Below are 24,475 nucleotides of genomic sequence, written 5' to 3'. Positions count from 1 at the left end.
TTATTGGGAGAGTCCAACAGAGAATAGTCAAATACAACAGGCAGAAGTTTGTTTACAGTTAAGCACTCCGATCGGTTCAAGGGATTTCCAAATAGCAAAGACAGTCAAGCAGGCAATGGGTCGTATCACAAACATCAATCTAATCAGGTTACCAGAATACAGGGATGATCCGAAGAGACAATGGTCAGAGTAAACAGGCAAGCTCATACACAAGATAGCAGTCAGAATAATCATGAGAGAAATGCTTGGTAAGGCAGTGAAACTGTCAATACTTCGCAATGATTGAAACGGGTGCTCTGGCTTTATGCTGGGCAAACAGGAAATGAGTGCAGAAGCAGTGGAGACGAGTCAGTACTCGGGCGAGGGCTCCTCTGTTAGTGTAGCGTTACAGTAGGATTAGGATAGAGAGGGCTACTCAACTATAGCATCTTTAATGATTTTAATTATTTTTTTATAATGTACTTTAATACTGAGGTGCAGATAATTGCCACTTGCAATAAGTAGTATAAATAACTTAATTTCTAGATATTATCTTTGATTTGATTGCATAGAACGTCTTTGCATTTAATAACAAATTCGCTTTTCATGAAATCCTCCTTTTACCAGCTAATCTATTCCCTGACAGAGGCTCCCCTTGGCACGGACGTGCTGGCACACAGCTGGCCTCAGGCCCCACGCAAGTATGCATTAATACCCACCCAGACTTGGTTTTCAGAACCCTCCCTGGCGCATTCCTCTGAGGACCTCCTTTCGCAGGGGCTTGGCACCATGTGGCGCCCCGTGGCATGTGTGGCTCCTAGACAGGATGCTGCAGACTTAAGAGCCTTGAAGGTGCACAATTAGAGTAGTGCTTTCTTTCCTGCAAGAAAGATTGGAGCATAGGCTGTCACCCTCCACCTTGAAAGTGTATGTGGCTGCCATTGCATCACAAAAGCACAATCTTGTTGTGTTCTTAAGGGGTGCCAAAAGGTCACATCCTTCTAGCTCACCCCTTGTCCCCTCATGGGATCTCTTTGTTGTCCTGGCTGGCCTTCAGAGAGGTCCCTTTGAGCCGCTGAAGTCAGCTGAGCTTAAGTTCCTGTCTACTAAGGCAGTGCTCCTGATCGTGCTCACTTCCATCAAGATGGTCGGGGACCTCCAAGCATTTTCGTGATCAGGTGGTGAACCTGCAAGCACTGCCAACGGAGGAGGCAGATCCAGTTTTGGCTGTGCTGTGTCCCGTCAGAGCTCTATGCATATATGTGGATCGCACTTGGAGCTTCAGAAGCTCTGAGCAGCTTTTTGTCTCTCACGGAGGTCAGCTGAGTCACACATTCTCCCTCACCCAGAAGCACTGTTCTTCCTGCTCCAGTAAAAGTTCTCTGTCCTGTGAATCCTGATGGAGTTTGCTCACCCAGGAGCACTGTTCTTCCTGCTCCAGTAAAAGTTCTCTGTCCTGTGAATCCTGATGGAGTTTCCTCTGACACCCTCAGCAGTTTGCCCGGTTGTGGTCATCCCCTATACTGGGCTAGGTGTTCCATATAGCTCTCCACAGCATTCCTATATGTTTATCTTTCACAGTAAGGTTTTCTCTTGGTGAATCTGTGTCTTCCCTTGACAGAGTCTTCCGTCTGTCTCTGATGCCAGTCGTTCCTCTCCTCCCTAAGAAAGGACCTGCCACACAGCTATGTATGCTGAGATGCAGTCTCAGATGACAGTGTTGATGTTCCAAGGTTTTGAACTTGTTCTTCTGGTTTGAAGATAAACTTCAAAGATGTCCTGACACATGATGATTGAGAGTTTCTTCTCAGGAAAAAGCTGAAAAGAGCTAAGTGAAAAATGTGCTGAGATCTGAGATTTGGTTAAAAGGAAAGTCAAGGCCGCTTAAGGATTAAAGTGATACTCAAATTCTCATCTCCTGGTTATCCCACAGAACAGCAGATGGGCTGTTCCCAGCCCGCCACAGTGGAGGTGCCAGTTTCAGAGGATGAGAAGTAGTGAGATGTGGAAGATACCAAAAAGGTAGAAGGCTGAGATGGGGCATTGGAGTGAGGCCTTTTGGAATACGTGGAGGTCACCCTCTTTAGGGTTAAAAGCGCTATATAAATAAAAATGATTGATTGATTGAGAGAGCCAATAGTGACTTGTTCTCAAGCATGGTCATTTGTATATAAACTGGATCGGAGGTTGATATACAATTAGTGAAGATTCTTAGAACCTTAGAAGATGTTGCATAGGCATCGACATGTAATATACACTCTCAATTAGATCACGTGATGGTGAATACACAGATACGAAACACAAAATATGTTGATATTATGAGGTCATATAAACTAGTGATCTATCATAAACATGTACTAAAACAAGACAATATAAAAAATAAGACAATAAAAACCGATAACAATATGCACAATAACCTTAAGGATAAGCATTACAGGAAATTCATGGACAAATTGTCTGGGACTTAATAAAATTTGTCATTGCAGTATCTGTTTTAGAGAGAATTAGTGGGGAAGGAAATTCTCTCTAAATACTTTTAGGTCATAAAGTTTATCTCATCTGGCAGAGGTGTCCTGGATACCATGGTAACTGGCGGCCTGGAGTCATTCACAGACATATTGGCATCCAGCTTGTATACTGGATGAGGTTGAGGATGAGGTTTTTCATATTATTCAAACAAGTTCCAGATAAACAAAAGTTGCTTGAGGCTGAACGTTCTTTAATGATACAATGTGTTCAGACTGGTAAGGCACAGTTCTAAAAGCATATGAATTAGTGCCAGAGGTGTATTACCAAACATTTTGTGGTTTGAGGAAACATTTTCTCAAACATAAACAGAATTAGCACATGAATTGTGCTACTGTATAAAGTTACTATAAACTACTACTAAAACTAAAGCGGCAACTTTGGCAGATGAATATAACTTGATACATAAAGCTTGTGTAGGTCTCATTTTATGCAACCTTTGAATATGCCGACAGCTTTTTAAATATGAAATACAAATATGAAATTTTCTAAAAGGAAAAAAATCAGACTCAGCTTTAATCTGTAATTATTGTTTATGTCAGGGACACACAAAAAATTGTCCAGTACTTCAGGTAAAAGGTCGAAACCGTTATATGTTAACAAAGTGTAGTTTACAGCAAAAGATTGTGGCAAAAATAGTCATTTTTGTTGTATAGCGTGACAAAAAAATACCCTGTAACACATTCACTCTTTCTGGCAGTGGCAGGTCACACCACCACTTCAGTAGAGTAGTAGGCCTAGTAGTAATAGTGTACATTTTATTTATTCACTCACTTGCCTTGACTCGCATATGAACTTAAATGATATCCCATTCCTAAATCCGTAGTGTTCAATATGATGTTGGTCGACCCTTTGCAGCAAGGACAGCTTCAACTCTTCTGGGAATGCTGTCCACAAGGTTTAGGAATGTGTTTATGGGAATTTTTGACCATTCTTCCAGAAGCACATTTGTGAGGTCACACACTGATGTTGAACGAAAAGTCCTGGGTCACACTCTCCGCTCTAATTCATCCCAAAGGTGTTCAGTCAGGTTGAAGTCAGGACCCTGTGCAGGCCAGTCAAGTTCATCCACACCAGACTCTGTCATCCATGTCTTTATGGACTTTGCTTTTAGGAAGAGGAAGGGGCCAGCTCCAAACTGTTCCCACAATGTTGGGAGCATGAAATTGTCCAAAATGCTGTGGTATGAGGAAGCATTCAAAGTTTCTTTATCTGGAACTAAGAGGCTAAGCCCAGCTTCTGAAAAACAACCCCACACTATAATCCCTCCTCCACCAAACTTTACACTTGGCACAATGCAGTCAGACAAGTACTGTACTATAGAAAGTTGGCAACCTCAGCATCTGCTGACCCCACTCTATCAGTTTTTGTGGCCTACCACTTCGTAGCTAAGTTGCTGTCATTCCCAAACGCTTCCACGCTCTTATAATGCAGCTGACAGATGACTGTGGAACATTTAGGAGCGAGGAAATTTCACAACTGGTTTTGTTGCACAGGTGGCATCCTATCACAGCCCCTGAGAGTGACCCATTCTTTCAAAAATGTTTGTAAAAACAGTCTGCATGCCTAGGTGCTTAATTTTATACAGCTGTGGCCATGAAATTGATTGGAACACCTGATTCTGTTTATTTGGATGGGTGAGCAAATACTTGTGAGCAATATGTGAATGTATCAAGTGCCAGGTGTCACAAACGTTTGTCACTGTTTTTGCTGTAAACAATACTGTTTTTGTTTTGTTTTCAGAAGTGGGTACTCATATGAACTGTATGATATTTCCATATTGATTTGAATTATTAATCCATAATTATTTACCACACTGCTCAACTCTCTGACTCGCTCCTGTGCATGCAGCACTTTTCCTTTTTTTTTTACTGTGTGTATCCTCTCTGACTGTGGTGTATGCAGGATGGCACAAAGTGGGCATGGGCGCTTATTAATATAAATATATATATATATATGCACGTCTGCTGCCCTTGAGTGGATCATGTTGAAATTGTTACAAACCTTAACATAATAAATAATTTATTAAGTCAAAATAACAACAATTATGATTATAATTAAAAAGTTATCATTATAACAATAATTAACTCACCGCCACTCCTGTCAAATTGTCAGGGAATATGTCAATGGATAGCCTGTTGGCTGACTCTTGTCCAGTTCTGTTCTGAGTACGTCTGCTGAAATCTTCCTGGTCTCTTTTTGTTCTCTGGTTGTCTGATGGACCTCCATTAGCCTTCACTGACTGCCCGTGATATATACCTGACGTAAAAACAAAATAAAACTGCATGTTATCTTAGCTTAAAAAATTATATTATCTGCACACTAAGTTGACGTCAGAATGAAATAAAAATTACCTAAATGCATGCTATTGATCTTATTGTGAACAATTCATACATGTAAGCAAAAAAACTAATATAATTTAATCCCATGCTACATTTTATTTTTATTTTTGAACAATCCATTTAACTAGGATATATAATAGAAGACCTGTCCCTAATTCTGTTTCATGGTGACCTTAGGGTTAGTTCACACAAAAATTTGCCTGTGACTTCTTTTAGATGAACTTTAGACAATGAAGCTAAAACACAGGCCTATTTTCATTTTTGGGTTAATTAACCCTTTACAGTTTTTCTCAGTCACTTTGGAGTATTTCTAAGATCAAAAATGTAATCTTCAAAACGTCTCGGCTACGTATGTAACCCTTGTTCCCTGATGGATGTTATGTAATCATGACAGACTGGGGTCTTGCTTGGAGCCCTCATTATCACAAGAGGAAACCTTACTGTGGAAAATACACATATAGGATCTCCGTGGAGAATCAACTATATGGAGCACCTAGCCCAGTAGAAGGGATGACCAGAATCGGGCAAGCTCCACCCAGTCTGACTGCTGGGGGTCTCGGAGGAAGCCCCACCAGGGTTCGTTAACCATAGAACTTATTGGAGGGGGAAAACAGCACTCACATCCCCAGGTGAGAGGGAATGGTAAGAGATACTGGCCAGTTCATCCCGCCAATTACCTGTTACCCAACTCACAGGAAGAAATTGGCTCTACACAAAGACTGTAATATCTACGCCCAGCCTGCAGCTCTGCAAATGTCTGCCAGAGAGCTCCAGCGCAAAGGAGTAGACAACACTCGGGTGGAGTGAGTTTGCAAGTTCACCACCTGATCGCAAAGGCCGTGGTCGGAACCTTAGGCACGTATCCAGACCAGGGTCTCAGGAATAAATAAGAGTAGGCCGGCCCGAACACAAGGCACTCTTCGCTCACCAAAAATGCTTGGAGGTCCGTGAACCCTCTTCATGGAAGTGAGCACAGTCAGGAGCGCTGCCTTGGCAGACAGGAACTTAAGCTCAACTGACTCCAGCGGCCCAAAGGGACCTCTCTGAAGGCAAGCCAGGACATTCGAGAGATCCCATAAGGGCACAAGGGGTGTCCAAGGAGAATTTAACCTTCTGGCACCCCTCAGGACCCTGCAATTCCACATACACCTTCAAGGTGAAGGGTGACAGCCTATGCTCCAACTCTTCTTGCAGGAAAGAAAGTACTGCCTCAATCATGCACCTTCGGGAGTCTTCTTTGCGAGAAGAACACCATTTCATGAACAGACTCCACTTCAGGGCATAGGCTTCACTTATAGAGGGAGCTCTATAAGTCTGGGTAATAGGGTTCAGCATAGCCTGTGGTAAATCATTCTGCCAAGTCCCATCCAGGAGCCAGACATGGAGGATGGCGCATGGCATCAAGCCTCTGAGACTGAAGGTCCTTCCTCAGAGGAATGCAAGGAGATTGAGTTCGGAAAACCAAGTCTAAGTGGGCCAATATGGCGCAACCAGCAGGATCTGTTCCTCGTCCTCCCTGACCTTGCACAGTGTCTGTGTGAGCAGGCTCACTGGGGAAAACGCATATTTGCATAGGAACTGAGGCCAGCTGTGTGCAAGTGCATCTGTGCTGAGGGGAGCCTCAGTTAGGGAATAAAATGAGAATGAGAGGATCCACAAGAAGCAAACAGGTTGACATGAGCTTCTTCGAATTGAATCCAAATCAGCTGGATCTTTTCAGGGTGGTGTTGCCATTATCCGTGGTTACGAACACATGCCGTGACACTTGTTTGACAGAAGGGCACCCTGACCTAAAGAAATGCAAGGTCTGTCCATGGGATGAAAGTGCGACAACAAGCTGCAGCTGCCGAAGCCATATGCCCCAGAAGCCTCTGAAAATGTTTCAGTGGAACCACTGATTGTGCACGCTCTTCTGTGAGGCACGCTGTCATACTCTTCTTCTTCTTCCACTTATCCGGAGCCGGGTCGCGGGGGAAACAGTATAAGCAGGGACGCCCAGACTTCCCTCTCCCCAGACACTTCCTCCAGCTCTTCCGGGGGAACACCGAGGCACTCCCAGGCCAGCCGAGAGACATAGTCCCTCCAGCGTGTCCTAGGTCTTTCCCGGGGCCTCCTCCCGGTGGGACATGCCCAGAACACCTCCATTGGGAGACGTCCGGGAGGCATCCAAAACAGATGCCCGAGCCACCTCAGCTGGCCTCTCTCGATGTGGAGGACCAGCGGGTCTACTCCGAGCTCCTCCCGAGTGACTGAACTCCTCACCCTATCTCTAAGGGAGCGCCCAGCCACCCTACGGAAGAAACTAATTTCGGCCTGCTTGTATCCGAGATCTCATCCTTTCGGTAATGAACCAAAGCTCATAACCATAGGTGAGAGTAGGAATGAAGATCGACCGGTAAATCGAGAGCTTCACCTTGCGGCTCAGCTCCTTCACCATGACAGACCAGTACAGCGACGGCATTACTGCACAAGCTGCACCGATCCGTCTGTCTATCTCTCGTTCCATCCTTCCCTCACTCGTGAACAAGACCCCAAGATACTTAAACTCCTCCACCTGAGGCAGGAGCTCCCCACCAACCTGAAGGGGGCAAGCCACCCTTGTCCGACTGAGAACCATGGCCTCAGACTTAGAGGTGCTGATCCTCATTCCCGCCGCTTCACACTGCAAACCACCCCAGTGCACACTGTAGGTCTTGGCCAGATGCAGCCAACAGAACAACATCATCAGCAAAAAGCAGAGAAGCTATCCTGTGGTCACCAAACCAGACCCCCTCCAGCCCCCGGCTGCGCCTAGAAATCCTGTCCATAAAAATAATGAACAGGACCGGTGACAAAGGGCAGCCCTGTCGTAGTCCAACATGCACTGGGAACAAGTCTGACTTAATGCCGGCAATGCAAACCAAGCTCCTGCTCTGATCATACAGGGATCGGACAGCCCTTAGCAATGGGCCTCTTACCCCATATTCCCAGAGCACCCCCCACAGGACACCGCAAGGAACCTGCTCGAATGCCTTCTCCAAATCCACAAAACACATGTGGACTGGTTGGGCAAACTCCCAGGAACCCTCCAGCATCCTGAAGAGGGTATAGAGTTGGTCCAGTGTTCAACATCCAGGACGAAACCCACATTGTTCTGTCATACTCACAGAGTCTAACTCCAATTTCAGTGGCACTTTCTCTTATCAGAGCTAATAAGGGCTCCAAGCAAGTTCCCACTCTGTCGTCATGACATAACTCATAGTGACTGACAGACAGGGAACTACTTGTTCAACCTTCACATCATCTAGTCACTTGTGCAGATCATAAAAGCCATTTCTTAGTCTTTTGAATAAATTTTGATTTGTCTGCTGTTTTCTAAATTATTAATTGCTAATACAACCCCTGGCAAAAAGTATGGAATCACCAGTCTTGGACGAGCACTCATTCAGACATTTCATTCTGTAGAACAAACTCAGATCACAAACATGAAACAATCACGAAGTCATTCCAAAGTGCAACTTCTTGGCATTCAGAAACACTAAAAGAAATGAAGAAAAAACATTGTGATAGTCAACAAATGCTACTTTTATAGAGCAAGCACAGGGAAAAAAATATGGAATCATTCAATTCTGAGGAAAAAAATATGGAATCATGAAAAACAGACGAACAAAAAAACAGTCAAATCATATCACTAGTATTTAGTTGCACCACCTCTGGCTTTTATAACAGCTTGCAGTCTCTGAGGCATGGACTTGATGAGTGACAAGCTGTATTCTTCATCAATCTGGTGCCAACTCTCTTTGATTGCAGCTGCTGATCAGCTTTGCAGGTCGGAGCCTTGCCGTGGACCATTTTTTTCAATTTCCACCACAGGTTTTCAGTTGGGTTTAGATCTGGACTATTTGCAGGCCATGACATTGACTGGATGCGTCTTTCTCCAAGGAATGCTTTCACAGTTTTTGCTCTATTGCACGATGCATTGTCATCTTGGAAAATAATTTCATCATCCCCAAACATCTTTTCTATTGAAGGGATAAGAAAACTGTCCAAAATGTCAATGTAAACTTGTGCATTTATCCCCAGTGCCTTTGCCTGACATGCAGCCCCATATCATCAAGGACTGTGGAAATTTGGATGTTTTCTTTAGGCAGTCTTCCTTGTAAATCTCACTGGAACGGCACCAATCAAAAGTTCCAGCATCATCACCTTGTCCAATACAGATTCGTGACTCATCACTGAAGATAACCTTCATCCAGTCATCCACAGTCCATGATTGCTTCTCCTTAGCCCATTGCAGTCTTGTTTTTTCTGTTTAGGTGTCAATGATGGTTTTCTTTTAGCTTTTTCTTTAGGCGATTTCTCACAGTTCGGTCACATACATTGACTCCAGCTTCCTCCCATTTATTGTTCATTTGTTTTGTTGTGCATTTTTGGTTTTCAAGACATATGGCCTTCAGTTTTCTGTCTTGACGCTTGGATGTCTTCCTTGGTCTACCAGTACGCTTGGCTTTAAGAACCTTCCCATGCTGTTTGTACTTGGTCCATATCTTACATACAGCTGACTGTGAACAGCCCACATCTTTGGCAACCATGCGTGAAGAGTTACCTTCTTCAAGAAGTTTGACAATCCTCTCTTTGGTTTCAAGAGACATCTCACTTATTGGAGCCACGACACGTGGTGTCTTGCCAACCCACTTGGTCTAGCAGCCCTCCATGGTGTGATAACTGCAATGCTTTTAACTGCAGACTAACAAGCAGATCTAATCTGAGACAGGTGCACAATTAAGGAAAGGAAATTGACTGAATGAATCCTTATTTTCTCCTCAGAATTGAATGATTCCATATTTTTTTCCTCAGAATTGAATGATTCCATATTTTTTTCCCTGTGCTTGCTCTATAAAAGTAGCATTTGTTGACTATCACAATGTTTTTTCTTCATTTCTTTTAGTGTTTCTGAATGCCAAGAAGTTGCACTTTGGAATGACTTCATGATTGTTTCATGTTTGTGATCTGAGTTTGTTCTACAGAATGAAATGTCTGAATGAGTGCTCGTCCAAGACTGGTGATTCCTTACTTTTTGCCAGGGGTTGTATGTTGCTCAAAGTGTATTATACAGTTCTCTGTGCAAAAGTCTTAAAAAATGGTTGATCTAGTTGTCATAAACTGCCAAGCATAAATTCCACGGATTTATATTAGAATAGTCCAAGCAACTTTCACTAATGAAGAATATATATATATATATATAAACCAATTATAAACCAGTTCTCTGAAATGGCTCAAAGGTACATCTCCTGAATCTCCTGTCTGGAAAGCAAATATAGACAGAGGACAACAAAAGAGTTAAAAAATTCTGACAATGAGTGAACATCCAGAAGAGGCCAAGGACAGAGGCACATCTCAGATTAAGGGCCACTATTGTGGATCATGTTGTCAGTCATAGCTTTACAATGGCTGATGAGTGCAGCTAAATATTGAGATATCAACCATATCCTAAATTTAAACATTTTAAAACATTTAGTCTCTTTTAATCAATATCCCAGATATAGTAATTTGTACTTTTCAAGGACATATGTCATACAGCCTTCTGCATTACAGTACAGTAACTATCATTCAAACTTATTACATCTTTTAACACTAACAGTGCATAGTGTTACATTGACAACATGACTAAACATTTTAAGACATCTTGTTTGTGGACAATGACAAAGGACTTTTCATTCTGATGGCACTGATATGTTTATTGACAGAAATACTTAATTTGGCATAATGAGCAAGTTTGAGTAAGCTACAGGTTTTTGCAGTGTGGCATTACACATTTATAAAAGGTTAAATATAGGTTACAATATAACAGTATGAACATTTTCTGTATATTGTTATGAACAAAAGTTATGTATATTGTAATTTTAAGAGCAGAAAGCCCAGGCCTTGAGCAGTTTCTGAACATCTGGCAGGTTTCCCAAATTAAGTGTGAATGTTAATCTGTGCCTTTTGTTTCAGGGTTTCTATAGCACCTGTTGTAGAAACTGACAGTTTTATCAATTTGTAAGTTTGTCCCGTTTGTTGTAATACCCTTGTATTGTGAACATTTAATGAGGTGAACATAGGGTGTTGCATTTTCTTTATTAACAAAAGGGATTAAAAAGAAATATACTATGCATGTTATATCCACTTTTTATTGAAATAGATCATAGAAAACAAAAGTAAACAGAGTTGCTATAGATAGAAATTTATTAGAAAAGATACTAGGCATATCAAGTATCAAGCATTTATTTAAATATATCATTAAAAGTATGGCCAGAAATGAGATATGTATTAGCAAAAGTTTTAGGAAAAAGTGTTACCAGATGCTGTGTTGCAGACGAGGAGACATCTTCAAAGAAAATCATCGAGTGCAAGAGATAGAAGATGGAGAACTTTATATTTACATTAGAACTTCTTTGTATAACTTTTTTTTTTTTCATTTTTATTTTTCATTTAAGTATTTTCTTTGTAACATATTTAATCCACATATAATAAACCTATATCTTATTATAACCAAGACGCTCGTCTGACAAGAGACTCTGATTTCTAAAATCTGAGCAGAACAAAACCACGGAAGAGTCTTCTGTGACCTGTCTAATGAGTATGATTTAATACTCGGGGATAGGACAAATTCGAATTACTTTACATAGCCTGAGAATAAAGGAATAATAGGTAGAAACTGCAGGAGATTTTGGCACCATAAAACACACCTAAGCATTTGAATGACACTTGTATGCTAAATAGATCAAGGTTGAAAAAGTTCTTGTTCTGAGCTAAGTTCCTGTTCTATATTTGCATGCATTTGTTTCAATGCTCTCCACCTCTATGTACTCCTTCCCCTTAAAACCTATTTACTCTACTGTGCTGTGTCTTAGAGTTTCTTGGAGATTTATTGACGATTTTCTTGAAGATTTCTTAAAGGCTTCTTGCAGATGACTACAGCAACTAAATAAAACAGAACTCCTGCTTTACCAAGAATCTCCTGGCCTCTTCTTAAAAGAAGCTTAAAAAATTTAATGAGTAGACCACAACATGAAACGTCTCGGGTTACTTGACTGTAACCCTGTTCCCTGAAAAAGCGGAACGAGATGCTGCACTGAATGCGCTAATGAGAATGTCTTTTGTTCGACCGGTTGTTGAAGCATGTGTGTCAAACACGCCAAAGTTTGGCTTATATAACCTCGGTCAGGTGACGTCACCTGATCACGAACACCTGGAGGTTATAAATAGATGTGACGCGGATCCTCAGGTCAAATTTTTGTCTGAAAGGACGTCCAGTCACGCCCACAGTGTGGCATTGAGGCGCAGCACCTCGTTCCCGCTTTTTCAGGGAACAGGGTTACAGTCAAGTAACCCGAGCCATTCCCTATCAAAAGCTACTCTCGATGCTGCGCTGAATGCGCTAATGGGAACGAGAATACCAACGCCGCCAAGACTAGGAGTGTCTGGACCCCAGCATTGTGTAGTGTGTGCGCGCAACACTGAAGAGGTCTCAGACATTACTCTGGGATGTCGACTCAAGGACATGCGAGCCCGGAGTAGCATGGACATCCAAACTATAAAATCTAACAAATGTGTGCGGAGAGGACCAACCTGCCGCATCACAGACTTGCCGCAAGGGCGTGCCTCTTGCTAAAGCCGTCGACGATGCAACCCCTCTGGTTGAATGAGCTCTAACTCCTAGAGGCGAAGTTTGATCACGCGCCTCATAGGCTAGGGCAATAGCATCTCTCACCCAGTGTGACATAGTCTGTCTAGTGGCAGCCGCCCCCCAGTTGCGGCCACCATAGCATACGAAAAGCTGCTTTGACTTAGGCCACTGGCTAGTGCGGTGGACGTAGATCTGGAGAGCACGTACTGGACACAGTAAGTGAAGTTTCTCCTGCTCCGGTGTCATGAATGGCGGAGGGCAGAAGGCTTCAAGGATGACCAGATTTACAGTCGAGAATGGAACTTTCGGAAGATAACTAGGGTGAGGATGCAAAATAGCTTTTACCAGCCCAGGGGCAAAATCTAGGCAGGATGGTGAGACTGACAGAGCCTGCAAATCCCCAATTCTCTTCAGAGAAGTAATAGCTGTTAGAAAAACCATCTTTAGGGTCAGAAATCTGACAGGCGCTGACTCTAGTGGTTCGAAAGGGGTGTCCACCAAGCCCTCAAGCACTATAGCTAGATCCCATGAAGGAACTGTCGCCCTAGTGGGCGGCCTCAACCTCTTAGCTCCTCGAATGAAGCAAACAACTAGAGGGTGTTTCCCTATGGAAGCCCCTTCAATCAGAGCATGGCAAGCCGAAATGGCGGCCACGTAAGTTCTGAGAGTATTAGGACGTATGCCTGAGGACATTTTCTCTTGCAGAAACTCTAGCACTGAAACAATCTGGCAGTGAACTGGGTCTGCATGGTGTGTTGTACACCAACTTTCGAAGATGCGCCATTTCGAAGCATATGTTCTTCTAGTGGAGGAAGCCCTAGCACTAAGAATAGTCTCTATTACATTGGCTGAAAGGCCAGCATCACTTAGTTGGTCCCTCTCAGGGGCCAGACGTGAAGCTTCCAGAGCTCGGGACGAGGATGAAATATTGTCCCCTGTGCCTGAGAGAGAAGGTCCCTCCTCACCGGAATCGCCCACGGCGCGCCGTCGAGGAGAGATATTAGATCTGAGAACCATATTCTGGTTGGCCAACGGGGCGCTATGAGTAAGAGGCGAGACCCCTGTTGACGGACATTGGCTAGGACTCCGGGGAGCAGAGCAATCGGAGGAAATGCATAAAGACGCATTCTGGGCCACACATGGGCCATCGCGTCCAGACCCAGGGGAGCTGTATGAGTCAGAGAGAAGTAGAGGGGACATTGTGCTGTCTCCTGTGAAGCAAAGAGGTCCACCTCCGCTTCGTAACATCTTTCCGAGATTTGACTGACTACTTCGGGGTGGAGTTTCCATTCCCCATGTGTCACAGCTTGTCTGGACAGCAAGTCTGCTCCCATGTTCATGTGCCCGGGAATATAAATCGCCCTGAGGGATAGGAACTTGTCCTGTGCCCAAAGCAGAACCTGCTGCACTAGCTCGTTCAAGCGGCGCGACCGCAGTGCGCCCTGGCGATTTATGTAAGAGACTACTGCCATGTTGTCCACCCGCACTAGGACATGGTAGCCTCTCAACTGCTGGAGGAAGTATTTCAGGGCCAGAAATACAGCCTTCATTTCGAGGCAATTGATGTGCCATTCGAGAAGATGACCTCTCCAGATCCCTTGGGCTGGACGGCCATCTAAGGCCGCTCCCCAACCCGTGAGGGATGTGTCTGTCGTTAGCATCTTGCGACGACAACACGGACCTAGAGTGGGACCCAAAGTCAGAAACCGGGGTCTAAACCACATAGATAGGGTACGAAGCCCTCGACGTGTAACCCTTATTTGCCTCTGGGGATTGGCCATTGGATGAAATCCCCTGGCTCTGAGCCACAACTGAAACAATCTCATGTGCAGGAGGCCCAAAGGTATTACTGTGGAAGCAGCTGCCGTGAGACCTAGAACTCTCTGAAAGTGATGAAGAGTGACTTTCTGGCCTAGCTTGATGCTCTTTAGGGTGTTCAGAATGGATTCGAAGCGTGCAGGAGACAGCTGTGCCTGCATCGTGGTCGAATCCCATACGACCCCCAAATATGTTGTCCTCTGAACAGGGGAGAGAACACTTTTCTTGACGTTAGAGTCTCAACCTCAGTGATCCGAGATGAGCTAGGACGACATCCCGATGTCGAAGCGCAAGCTCTTGAGACTGAGCCAGAATCAGCCAGTCGTCTATGTAATTTAGAATGCGGATGCCCTGGAGTCGTAAAGGAGCCAGAGTTGCATCCATGCATTTTGTGTATGTGCGGGGTGACAATGCTAGGCCGAAAGGAAGAACCCGATACTGGTAAGCTTCGCCCCCGAAAGCGAATCTCAGGAACTTCTTGTGTTGTGGCAATATTTCTATGTGAAAATATGCGTCCTTTAGATCGATTGTCACAAACCAATCGCCCGGTTGGATTTGAGAAACAATCATTTTTATTGTTAACATCTTGAACTTGTATGTTCTGCGGTGATGGTTAAATCCTCGAAGATCTAAAATCGGACGCAGCCACCCATCTTTCTTGGGAACGAGAAAATACCGGCTGTAATAGCCTGACTGTCTGTCTGTTAGGGGAACACGTTCTATGGCCCCTTTGTCCAGCAGAGTTTGCAACTGTATCAACAAATGCGCCCGTCCCGGTTTCACGGAAGTGAAAATCACGCCGTTGAAACGCGGAGGACGATATGCGAACTGAATCCTGTAGCCTCTTTCTATGGTCTTTTGGACCCATGGAGAGATATTTGGCAGTAGCTTCCACGCTGCCAGCTTCTCTGAAAGGGGCACTAATTTTGACACTTCGTTTTGTTGGGGGGTTGTTAGATGTTCGGCGTCCTGAAACGTGGCAGGAAGCGACCGAACATCCAACGTTTCGTTGGAAACCGTTGCTCCCCGAAACACTAGTGGTGGCGGAGATTGAACAATGGCTTCCTGAGGGTGCTGGGAAGGAGCCTTTATTCTCTGTTGGAATGTTTCGCACCCCTCCTCGGGGGGAGGCACCCCCACGGTCCTGAGTGCACCAGTATCAGGGCTTCTTTTTCGCGGAGATTATGCTCCGCAGGTCCGGTCTCCTTGAGGCAGGTCCCAGTCTCTACGAGGGGGTGCTCGGCTCGCCACACTGTCCTTCTGTGCCTCACGCCTCAAAGGAACTGGACCTGGTCCACCCGGCCCCGACTCTTGAGCACGGCGAGGAAGAAACCTCACAAACGCTTCCTCATAGCGTTATTAACGTCGCCAAATAGGCCGGAAGGCGAGACAGGGGCATCAAGGAGGATGGCGCAGTCTTTGTCCTTTATGCCCGTGAGGTTGAGCCACAGATGTCTCTCCGTGGACACCATAGCAGCCATAGAACAGCCGATGGCACGGGCCGTCTGCTTGGTCGCACGGAGAGACAGATCTGTGGCTCGGCGCAGCTCTAAAAACGCCTGTGCTCAAGTCCTTCAGCAGGTCAGCCTGGTACGCTTGCAGGACCGCCATGGTGTGCAGGGAAGCACCAGCCTGACCCGCTGCCTGAAAAGCTTTCCCCACCAGCGAAGATGTCATATGGCACGGCTTGGTGGGGAGGGTTGGCTTTTTCAGGGACAATGAAGTCCCAGGGGAGAGATAGCCCGCAAGCGTCTCTTCCACCTGGGGCATCATCGAGTAGCCCCGGGACGAATAAGGCTTACTCCACGAGCGCACCAACTCCTCATGGAGATCGCCAAAGAAGGGGAGAGACCGTCGCTGAGGCCCCTCCCCCCGGCTACCCAACAGAAATCTGTTGTCTAGTTTCGAGCGCTTGGGGGTCTCTCGCTCCTGGGGCCAGTCTAGATTTAATCTTTCGACTGCGTGAGTTACCACCTCGAGTAGCTCCTCATACGATTTATTGTCGCGGGAGGAGCGCTCTGTGGTGGCACTTTCTGCTTCCCCAGAAGCAAGAGATGAAGTCTCCTAAATCCGTTCAGAAGAAGCGCCGGGGCGCGATAGAGAAACGGACGCGATGGCTTCGCGATCCGGCGAGAGCGCAAGAGAAAGGGGCTGGTCCGTCTCACGCGCCTCAGCCGGATCGGCACGCGATCCACTCGATCCTCCTTTAAAAAAGGCGAGGCGAGCGCAAAGCACCTTGATAGAAAACAAATCACTCGCCCTCGAGCCCGAGGATCGTGTGCTCTTCCCCCAAGCACTCGAAACAAAACGTATGACGATCGTCATCGGAGAGCTGCCTCTAGCACGGAGGCAAGCATCTCCCTTCTTGATGCGTCATATTAGTTTTATATATATATATATATATATATATATATATATATATATATATATATATATATATATATATACAGTGGCAAGAAAAAGTATGTGAACATTTTGGAATTTCATGGTTTTCTGAATAAATTTGTCATAAAATTTTATCTGATCTTCATCTAGTTCATTGGTATTGACAAACACAATGTGTCTAAAAGTAATAACACAAAAAAATTCTGATCTTTCTTGTCTTTATTGAACACAATCATTCAACATTCAAAATGGCAGTGGAAAAAGTATGTGAAACCTTAGAATTAATAACTGGTTGACCCCCCCCTGGCAGCAATAACCTCAACCAGGCGCTTCCTGTAGCTGTGGATCAGACCTGCACATCGCTGAGGAGGAATTTTAGGCCATTCTTCCTGGCAGAACTGCTTTAGCTCTGTCATATTCTTTGGACGTCTCATGTGTATGGCCCTCTTCAAGTCAATCCATAGCATCTCTATTGGGTTGAGGTCTGGCCTCTGACTTGGCCACTCCAAAAGGCGGATTTTGTTTTTCTGAAGCAATTCTGTTGTGGACTTGCTCCGGTGTTTTGGGTCGTTGTCCTGTTGCATCACAGTTTCAGCTGATGTACAGACATTCTCACATTATCCTGAAGAATTGTCTGATATACTTGGGAATTCATCTTCCCCTCAATGATTGCAAGCTGGCCAGGCCCTGATGCAGCAAAGCAGGCCCAAATCATGATGCTTCCTCCACCATACTTTACAGTTGGGATGATGTTTTCATGACGATATGCCGTGCCCTTTCTACGCCAGATGTAGTGCTGTGTGTTTTTTCCAAATAGTTCAATCTTAGTTTCATCAGTCCACAAAACATTTTGCCAATACCGCTGTGGAGTGTCAAAGTGCTCTTTTGCAAACTTAAGGCGTGCAGCAATGTTCTTTTTAATAAGCAGCGGTGTCCTGCCGTGGATACCCTGCTTGTTCAGTGTTTTACGTATTGTAGACTCATGAACAGATATGTTAGCAAGTTCCAGTGAGGCCTGCAAATCTTTGGCTGTCATTCGGGGTTGTTTCTTTACCTCATTGATGAGTGTTCGTTGTGCTCTTGGTGTCATTTTGACGGGGCGCCCACTTCTAGGTAGAGTAGCAACAGTCCCAAATTGTCTCCATTTGTAGATTGTTTGCCTAACTGTAGACTGGTGAATTTCTAAAGTCTTTGAAATAACTTTGTAACCCTTGCCAGCTTCATGTAAATCAACAATTCTTGATCGTAGGTCCTCTGAAAGCTCTTTTTGGCGAGGCATGGCTCACATAATCATGTTCTTCATGTGCAGAGCAATATCCAAAGGTTTGAGGGGTTTTTATCAGTCAAAGTAGCTGTAGTCCACACCTCCAAACTTATTATCTTAACAAGACTCCAGGTGTGCTAAAACCAATTAGCTCCAATTAGCTATTTTGAGGTCATTAACTCAAGGTTTCACATACTTTTTCCACTGCCATTTTGAATGTTGAATGATTGTGTTCAATAAAAACAAGAAAGATCATTTTTTTGTGTTATTATTTTTAGACACATTGTGTTTGTCACTACCAATGAATTAGATGAAGATCAGATAAAATGTTATGACAAATTTATTCAGAAAACCATGAAATTCCAAAAGGTTCACATACTTTTTCTTGCCACTGTATATATATATATTATTTATTTTATTTTTTCTCCTCACACACACTCACACACAATGCGGTCCTTGAAGACAAAAGACCTGAGGATGTTTCCGCGTCACATCTATTTATAACCTCCAGGTGTCCGTGATCAGGTGACGTCACCTGACCGAGGTTATATAAGCCAAACTTTGGCGTGTTTGACACACATGCTTCAACAACCGGTCGAACGAAAGACGTTCTCATTAGCGTATTCAGCGCAGCATCGAGAGTAGCTTTTGATAGGGAACACCTATGCACCAGCAGAGAAGAGTTAAGAAACAGCTGTAGGGTTTGGATAACTAAGTGAAACATCCAACTAGCAGAGGGAGCCATCGCCTGAGTACTAGCAGTGCTCAGTCACTCTGCTTCTTTTACATCCAGTTCCTGTTAGAGGGCTTTATAACAACAGACCTTCATGCAGAATTTAGGACACTAGCAGCACAAAGTGGCTGGAACGAAGTAGCCTTAAAAACCATTTCAACGAAGGCAACCTTATGAAACAGGCTCCAAACCATAAGGCCGATCAGAGAACTTCCCATACTACAGCCATACCCATCACGTTAGAAAGACATTTGAGTAATGAACCCATGCTGCTCAATGTTTCAAAGCTCGGACAAGGAGAGAGAACAACACCATCAATATAACCTATGCTTCTACTGTGGTGGAACAGGCCATTGCTGTTTAGGATGCCCAGACAAGTATCGTACCATGCCCAAGGTGAATACAAAACGTTTTTTCTACTCAGCAACAAGACCTTCCATCATCCTCACTCCCGTCTCCTGGGATATTATGGAGTAATGGCAACAGTGACAACATGAACCACCCCCAGCTTACTGCCCCCTAATAAACAGTATGCGCCTCAAACCTGCAACGTTGCTTCATGCAGTGGGTCCACACCTCACTTAAGGCATGCCACCCTGGCATTTCCTGCATTATCCGTCTGATAATGGCATATGGCATATGATGGCTAAGGATATTAGCACTAATATCAAGTCTTGTCAATTCTGTGCCTAGTCCAAAACCACAAAGGAACTTCCCTCAGGTCTCCTCCATCCACTACCCATCCCACAACACCCTTTGTCACACCTTTCCATAGACTTTGTAACTGATCTATCTCCCTTTGTAACTGATCAATCTATCTAAGATTGGTTTTACTACAATCTTGGTGATTATTGATCGTTTCTTCAAGTCCTGTCACCTTATACCACTGAAGGGACTCCCCACTGGCATGGAATTGGAACATGCCCATGTCTTCAGGATATATGGTTTTCCAATGGATATCGTCAGCAAGGTATGCAATTCACATCCCAAGTGAGAGACAAACAACTGGACATTAACGTGAGCCTCACATCAGGGTACCACCCCCAAGCCAACAGCCAAGTAGAACTTTTGAATCAGGAAATTAGCTGATACCTAAGAACCTATTGCAGTCAAGAGCAACATTGATGGTCAGAGTTCCAACCTCCCCTTTTCCCGTGGTCTGGTGAACCTTCCTGATGATTGGATTCATTGTAGCGAGAGGGTTTGGGACAGTGCACACGTCTGTCTCCATCAGACCGTCAGAAGACAGAAGCTTCAGGCAAACAGATGACATCACCCACATACTCCCTACCAACCAGGACAATGGGGGACATCAAGCTGCAGCTACCCAGCAGGAGGCTCAGTCCCAGGTCTGTGGGCCCTTTCAAGATTCTTGAAAGAATGAATGAGGTCACGTACAAATTAGAGTTTGCTGTGTGTTAAGTGTTGGGGACACTTAATTTTTAGCGATTACAGTCGAATTGATTACAGAGACCATCTCTGCATATAATAACGAAATGTTCAATCTCGTCATTATAACATCCCTATGTATACAATCTGTATCGTTAAAAGCGCTATATAAATAAAAAGTGATTGATTGATTGATTGATTGATTGATTGATAGATTTATTGATTGATAACTATTGTACCTTTCATGTATCCCTCAAACCGGTCCACTCGGGTGCTGACTCCAGAAGAACCAGTATCTCCACCACCTCTGGGTATTGACAGGACTCCTGCTTATCAGGTGAAAGAGTTACTGGACTCAAGACAAAGAAGGGGTCAGCTCTGGTGTCTGGTGGACTGGGAGGTCTATGGACCTGAGGAGAGATTGTAGGTAGCCGCCCGGGACATTCTAGATACTGCTCTCATCGAAGAGTTTCATAGAACCACACCTTACCAACCAGCACCATGACCACGAGGAGAACCATGTTGAGCTCCAGGAGTCACTTCTAGAGGGGGTTCTGTAACATCCAACCAGCAGAGGGGGCCATTGCCTGAGTACTAACGGTGCTCAACCCCTCTACTTCTTCTACATTCATTTCCTGTTAGAGGGCTTTATAACCAAAGGCTTTTCATGCACTCAATGCAAAGTACTGACAGTTTACCCTGCCTTACCGAGTGTTTTCTCTTGTTGTTACTGCCTGCTACTCTGTGTATGACTCTACCTGTTTCTCTGTTTACCGATTTCTTGGATTATCCCTACTGCTATGTTTGCTTGTTTACTTACGTTGCCCTTTAGGATTTGCCCTTTGTATATTGACAGATCGGACTGCTACTTTGGTTTTGACCCCTTCCTGTTGAATCGTATGTGTCAAGATTTATGGTTCGAAAAGAAATTAAATCTAGACAAAAACACAGAATAAGTTATATGTGCCTGCATTTGCAAGATGGAGCTTATGTTATTAAACATAGGCTATAGAATGTATTTTATGAGGATTAAATTTGTTTTATGGGATTTATTAAAACTCTTTATAAAAACTTATAAAATGTTAAATATAGTTTCCAATATAACAATATGAGCAGAAAAAAACTATGTATATATTGTGATTTAAGTTCTAAGAGCAGGAAGCCCAGGCCCTGAATAACACTTGTATGCTAAATAGCTTAAGGCTGGATAAGTTATTGTTCATGGTGTTCCAAGGGACTTTTGGAATGTATCAGGATGCCATCAATATATATTAATACGAACCAGTGTAGGAAACAGAAATATATTCTGTCTGTTTAATGGTAGATCATGTCAATTACGGAGGTTTGCAGTTTGAGCTGGCAGCAGAGGGTTCCGGCAATGAAGTTCCCTACTGAAACGGAGTCGAGAAAAATTTATGTGTGTGGTCTCTTGGGGAAATACCTAAAATACCTGTCTCTGATGGAGAGATGCAAAGCAGTTTAAAGCAGAGTCCTGTTTGGTAAACGTGCACCTACAGAGCAACCAAGCCCCTTATCTAACAGCAGCACTCATTTAATTCTGTACCAGACCAGAGGCCTTCTTTCTAACAGTTGCATACACACAAAACAGGGCTAAAAAGATGCGTAAACCACTGCAATGACACTCTGACCCATGCATACAAACTATTTTTCCTGGAGTGAAATAAATGAATAAAGCAAAAATAATCATTTTAAGTTATTTTTCATGGAGATATACAGTACTGTAAGGAGCTGAATCAAAAACCTGTAAAGCAATAAGACTGATCTGAGAAGGAATATCCAAAGGAACAAAAGGACTTCAAAAGAGAGTAAACAACACACCCTTCCTGTTGCTTTATGGCCCCCTCCTCACCTCTGCTCTTCCTGCTTCCCCTCCTTCTGCCCAAAAGACTTGGCTTAAAGTTCATTAGGAATAAGGCGTTATATGTCATGTGTCTTGTTAACCTATTGTTCTTCACTTACATGTTTGGTCTCATTTGAAAAGCCTCAGTGCGATTTCTAAATTGGTCTTAATTTCACAGTAATCACTTATATTATGGAAAAGATTAAGAACTTTGTAGAACTGTGTTCTGTGGAAAAGGGGGTGTGTCCTCCTTTTGGGTCTCTGAAAGTGTTCCAGCCAGGTGTGACCCTGGAGCACGGGAACTTAAACACCAAAAGTTTTTTAAAATTGAATTTGGGAACTCTTTGTCTGGTCTGAGTATATATGAAAGTGACAAAACACAACAAGGCACGATTCTGTAGCCAGATTGGCCAATAGTTGTGGTCGTGTCCCCATACACCATACTATGTACTTTTCTAAAGACCAGGTGTAAGTGACCCATGTCATGTATTGATGTATTTATGTTTCGTTTCATTTATTACTTGCTTATTTAATGTGATATTTCTGTATTCGAGTTAAGGACTTTTATTTTGATAGATAAGCTTGTGATGTGACGTATAAGGTGCTTTGCATTTCCTAGATTCACAGGAATGTTTGTGCATGGTCGGGGAACGCAGAATGCAGCGTGGATTTTTCCCCCCTTTCACTTTGATATTGTGCTTTTCACTGAAAGGGTTATAAGGTAAATGTGTTGTGTTTGATGCATATAGTCTTGTGGTCTACGATTGAAGTGCCCTTTTTATCGCACTAGTAATAACATCAGCTTATTGTTGTAATGTGTTAATGGTTGCTATGTGTTTGTTTTGTTTCTTTATAGCTCTTATGGTGTTTTATCTAAATGTAAACATATTAAACATTTTTTTGGAAACATCAGTTGACGAGTATTGACCATCAATTCAGTGGGACAGCTACACCAGGTATAATGACCTTTTATGTTTATTTTATTTTGTTTTGTTTTGTTTTATGTACTGCTGATCAGTTGTGCAAATGTTTATCAATTATACCAATTTGGAAACTGTTCTTGCCTGGCAAAATAAAAGTTAATCTTGGTTAACTTATAAAATTGTCTGAAATAACTTTTCTAGTAGGCTTGTGACTTCTGAGGTTTTCCGCATTGTTGGCGTGCTAGGGTGAGTCAGATCAACGATCAATGGATGGAGCCGGGGGCACATTTTTGAGATCTTGACTTCTGGCCACCAAACTAGCTTAGTATGCTATTACTTAGGGAACGCATAAAAAAATTACTCCTTTTGAGTCTATTGAGGAAATGGTTGCATTAAGGTAAGAGATTTACAGGGTAGCCTCTGACTAAGACCTGGACTAGCCCAGATGTGTCGTGAGTCTGTTCTGGCCAAACAAGGTCTCTAAGCGACCCAGACTCCTAACGAACGATAAGTCGAAACTAGGAAATATTATAGTTAATTAATGATCCAAATTTAATCACAACTAGAGGATCAGCAGTTACATTTTAATAAATGTAAATAAAATCACGAAAGATTGAGTCAGATAAAATTATGTATAAGGTCAGTACTATAATTGGAAACACAAAAGATTAATAAGTATTAGTGACGCAAAGGAAAGACCGAACACGCAACAGTATACTGTCCAGAGGGACCTGACCCAGAATATGAGCGCATATTTAAAATAGGAGCGATACTGTTTTGTGAAGCAGGAGTAACAGTCAGGATTAAACAAGCAAATTAAATTTTTGAGGTACTGGACAGTCACCCACATGTAACCATATGGGTGTGGCGAGAGCACAGAGCCAGGTATCTGGGTTGCTATGTGAAGACGTCATATCAGATACAGTGAGAAAAGGATGAAGAAGGAGTGTTAGTAAACCGTGAGTATGGCTGGTATTTACTTCCATAGGAGCAAACAGAAGTAGGGATGAAACAAAAGCAAATAATTTTGTCAGGAGATATGACAAAGAATAGATGGTAAGGGAACTACCTTGAAGAGCTATGGACTAAGGGAGACTTTGATGTAGATCATATTGCTAATGTGCAGCCACTAGTAAGTCAGACAGTCGAATGGTGGGAAGCCGTTCAGGAAACAACACTAAATGTGTGAAAAAGCTAGGGAAGGGATGAGACCAGTAATTGGGAGAATGCTAGAAGCTGGAGTTTTGGTATCGAGCGAATCTACCCGTAACACACCCATTTTGCCTGTAAAAAAAAAAAAAAAAAAACTAATGGCAAGTGGAGACAAGTTCATGACTTGAGAGCAGTTAATGAGATCCTCAAAACAATTAAGACACAAAAAAGTGGTTCAGCACAACTGATTTGACTTCATAATTTTTCACCAAAGATGGTTTAGCAACCAAAGCAACCAGAAAAAAGGAGTGCAAAGCAGGCCGTTTATCTGGTATTCCACATGTCTAGAGGATATGCCAGATAGCACAGTATGTAAGAAAGGATTAGAGGCTCTACACTGGGCCTACAGAAAGGACTCAAAAATTGCAATGATCAGTGAAATTGAGTTAAGG

General features: G+C 43.5%; 1 protein-coding gene across 4 annotated transcripts in view; it reads right to left on the bottom strand.

Moving 5' to 3' along the window:
- Positions 1–24,475, bottom strand: part of plxdc1 (plexin domain containing 1) — a 162,200-nt gene that overhangs the window by 85,146 nt on the left and 52,579 nt on the right. For all 4 annotated transcript variants that reach the window (XM_043253999.1, XM_043253996.1, XM_043253998.1 and 1 more), the window contains exon 2: positions 4,598–4,764. In XM_043253999.1, coding sequence (XP_043109934.1) covers positions 4,598–4,764 — 167 coding nt within the window. The remainder of the gene's footprint in view (positions 1–4,597; positions 4,765–24,475) is intronic.

Source organism: Puntigrus tetrazona, chromosome 12, assembly GCF_018831695.1.
Source record: "Puntigrus tetrazona isolate hp1 chromosome 12, ASM1883169v1, whole genome shotgun sequence".
NCBI classification, from domain to species: domain Eukaryota; kingdom Metazoa; phylum Chordata; class Actinopteri; order Cypriniformes; family Cyprinidae; genus Puntigrus; species Puntigrus tetrazona.
The sequence above is the reverse complement of the archived record's forward strand: the minus strand, read 5'-3'. Positions and strand labels throughout refer to the sequence as shown.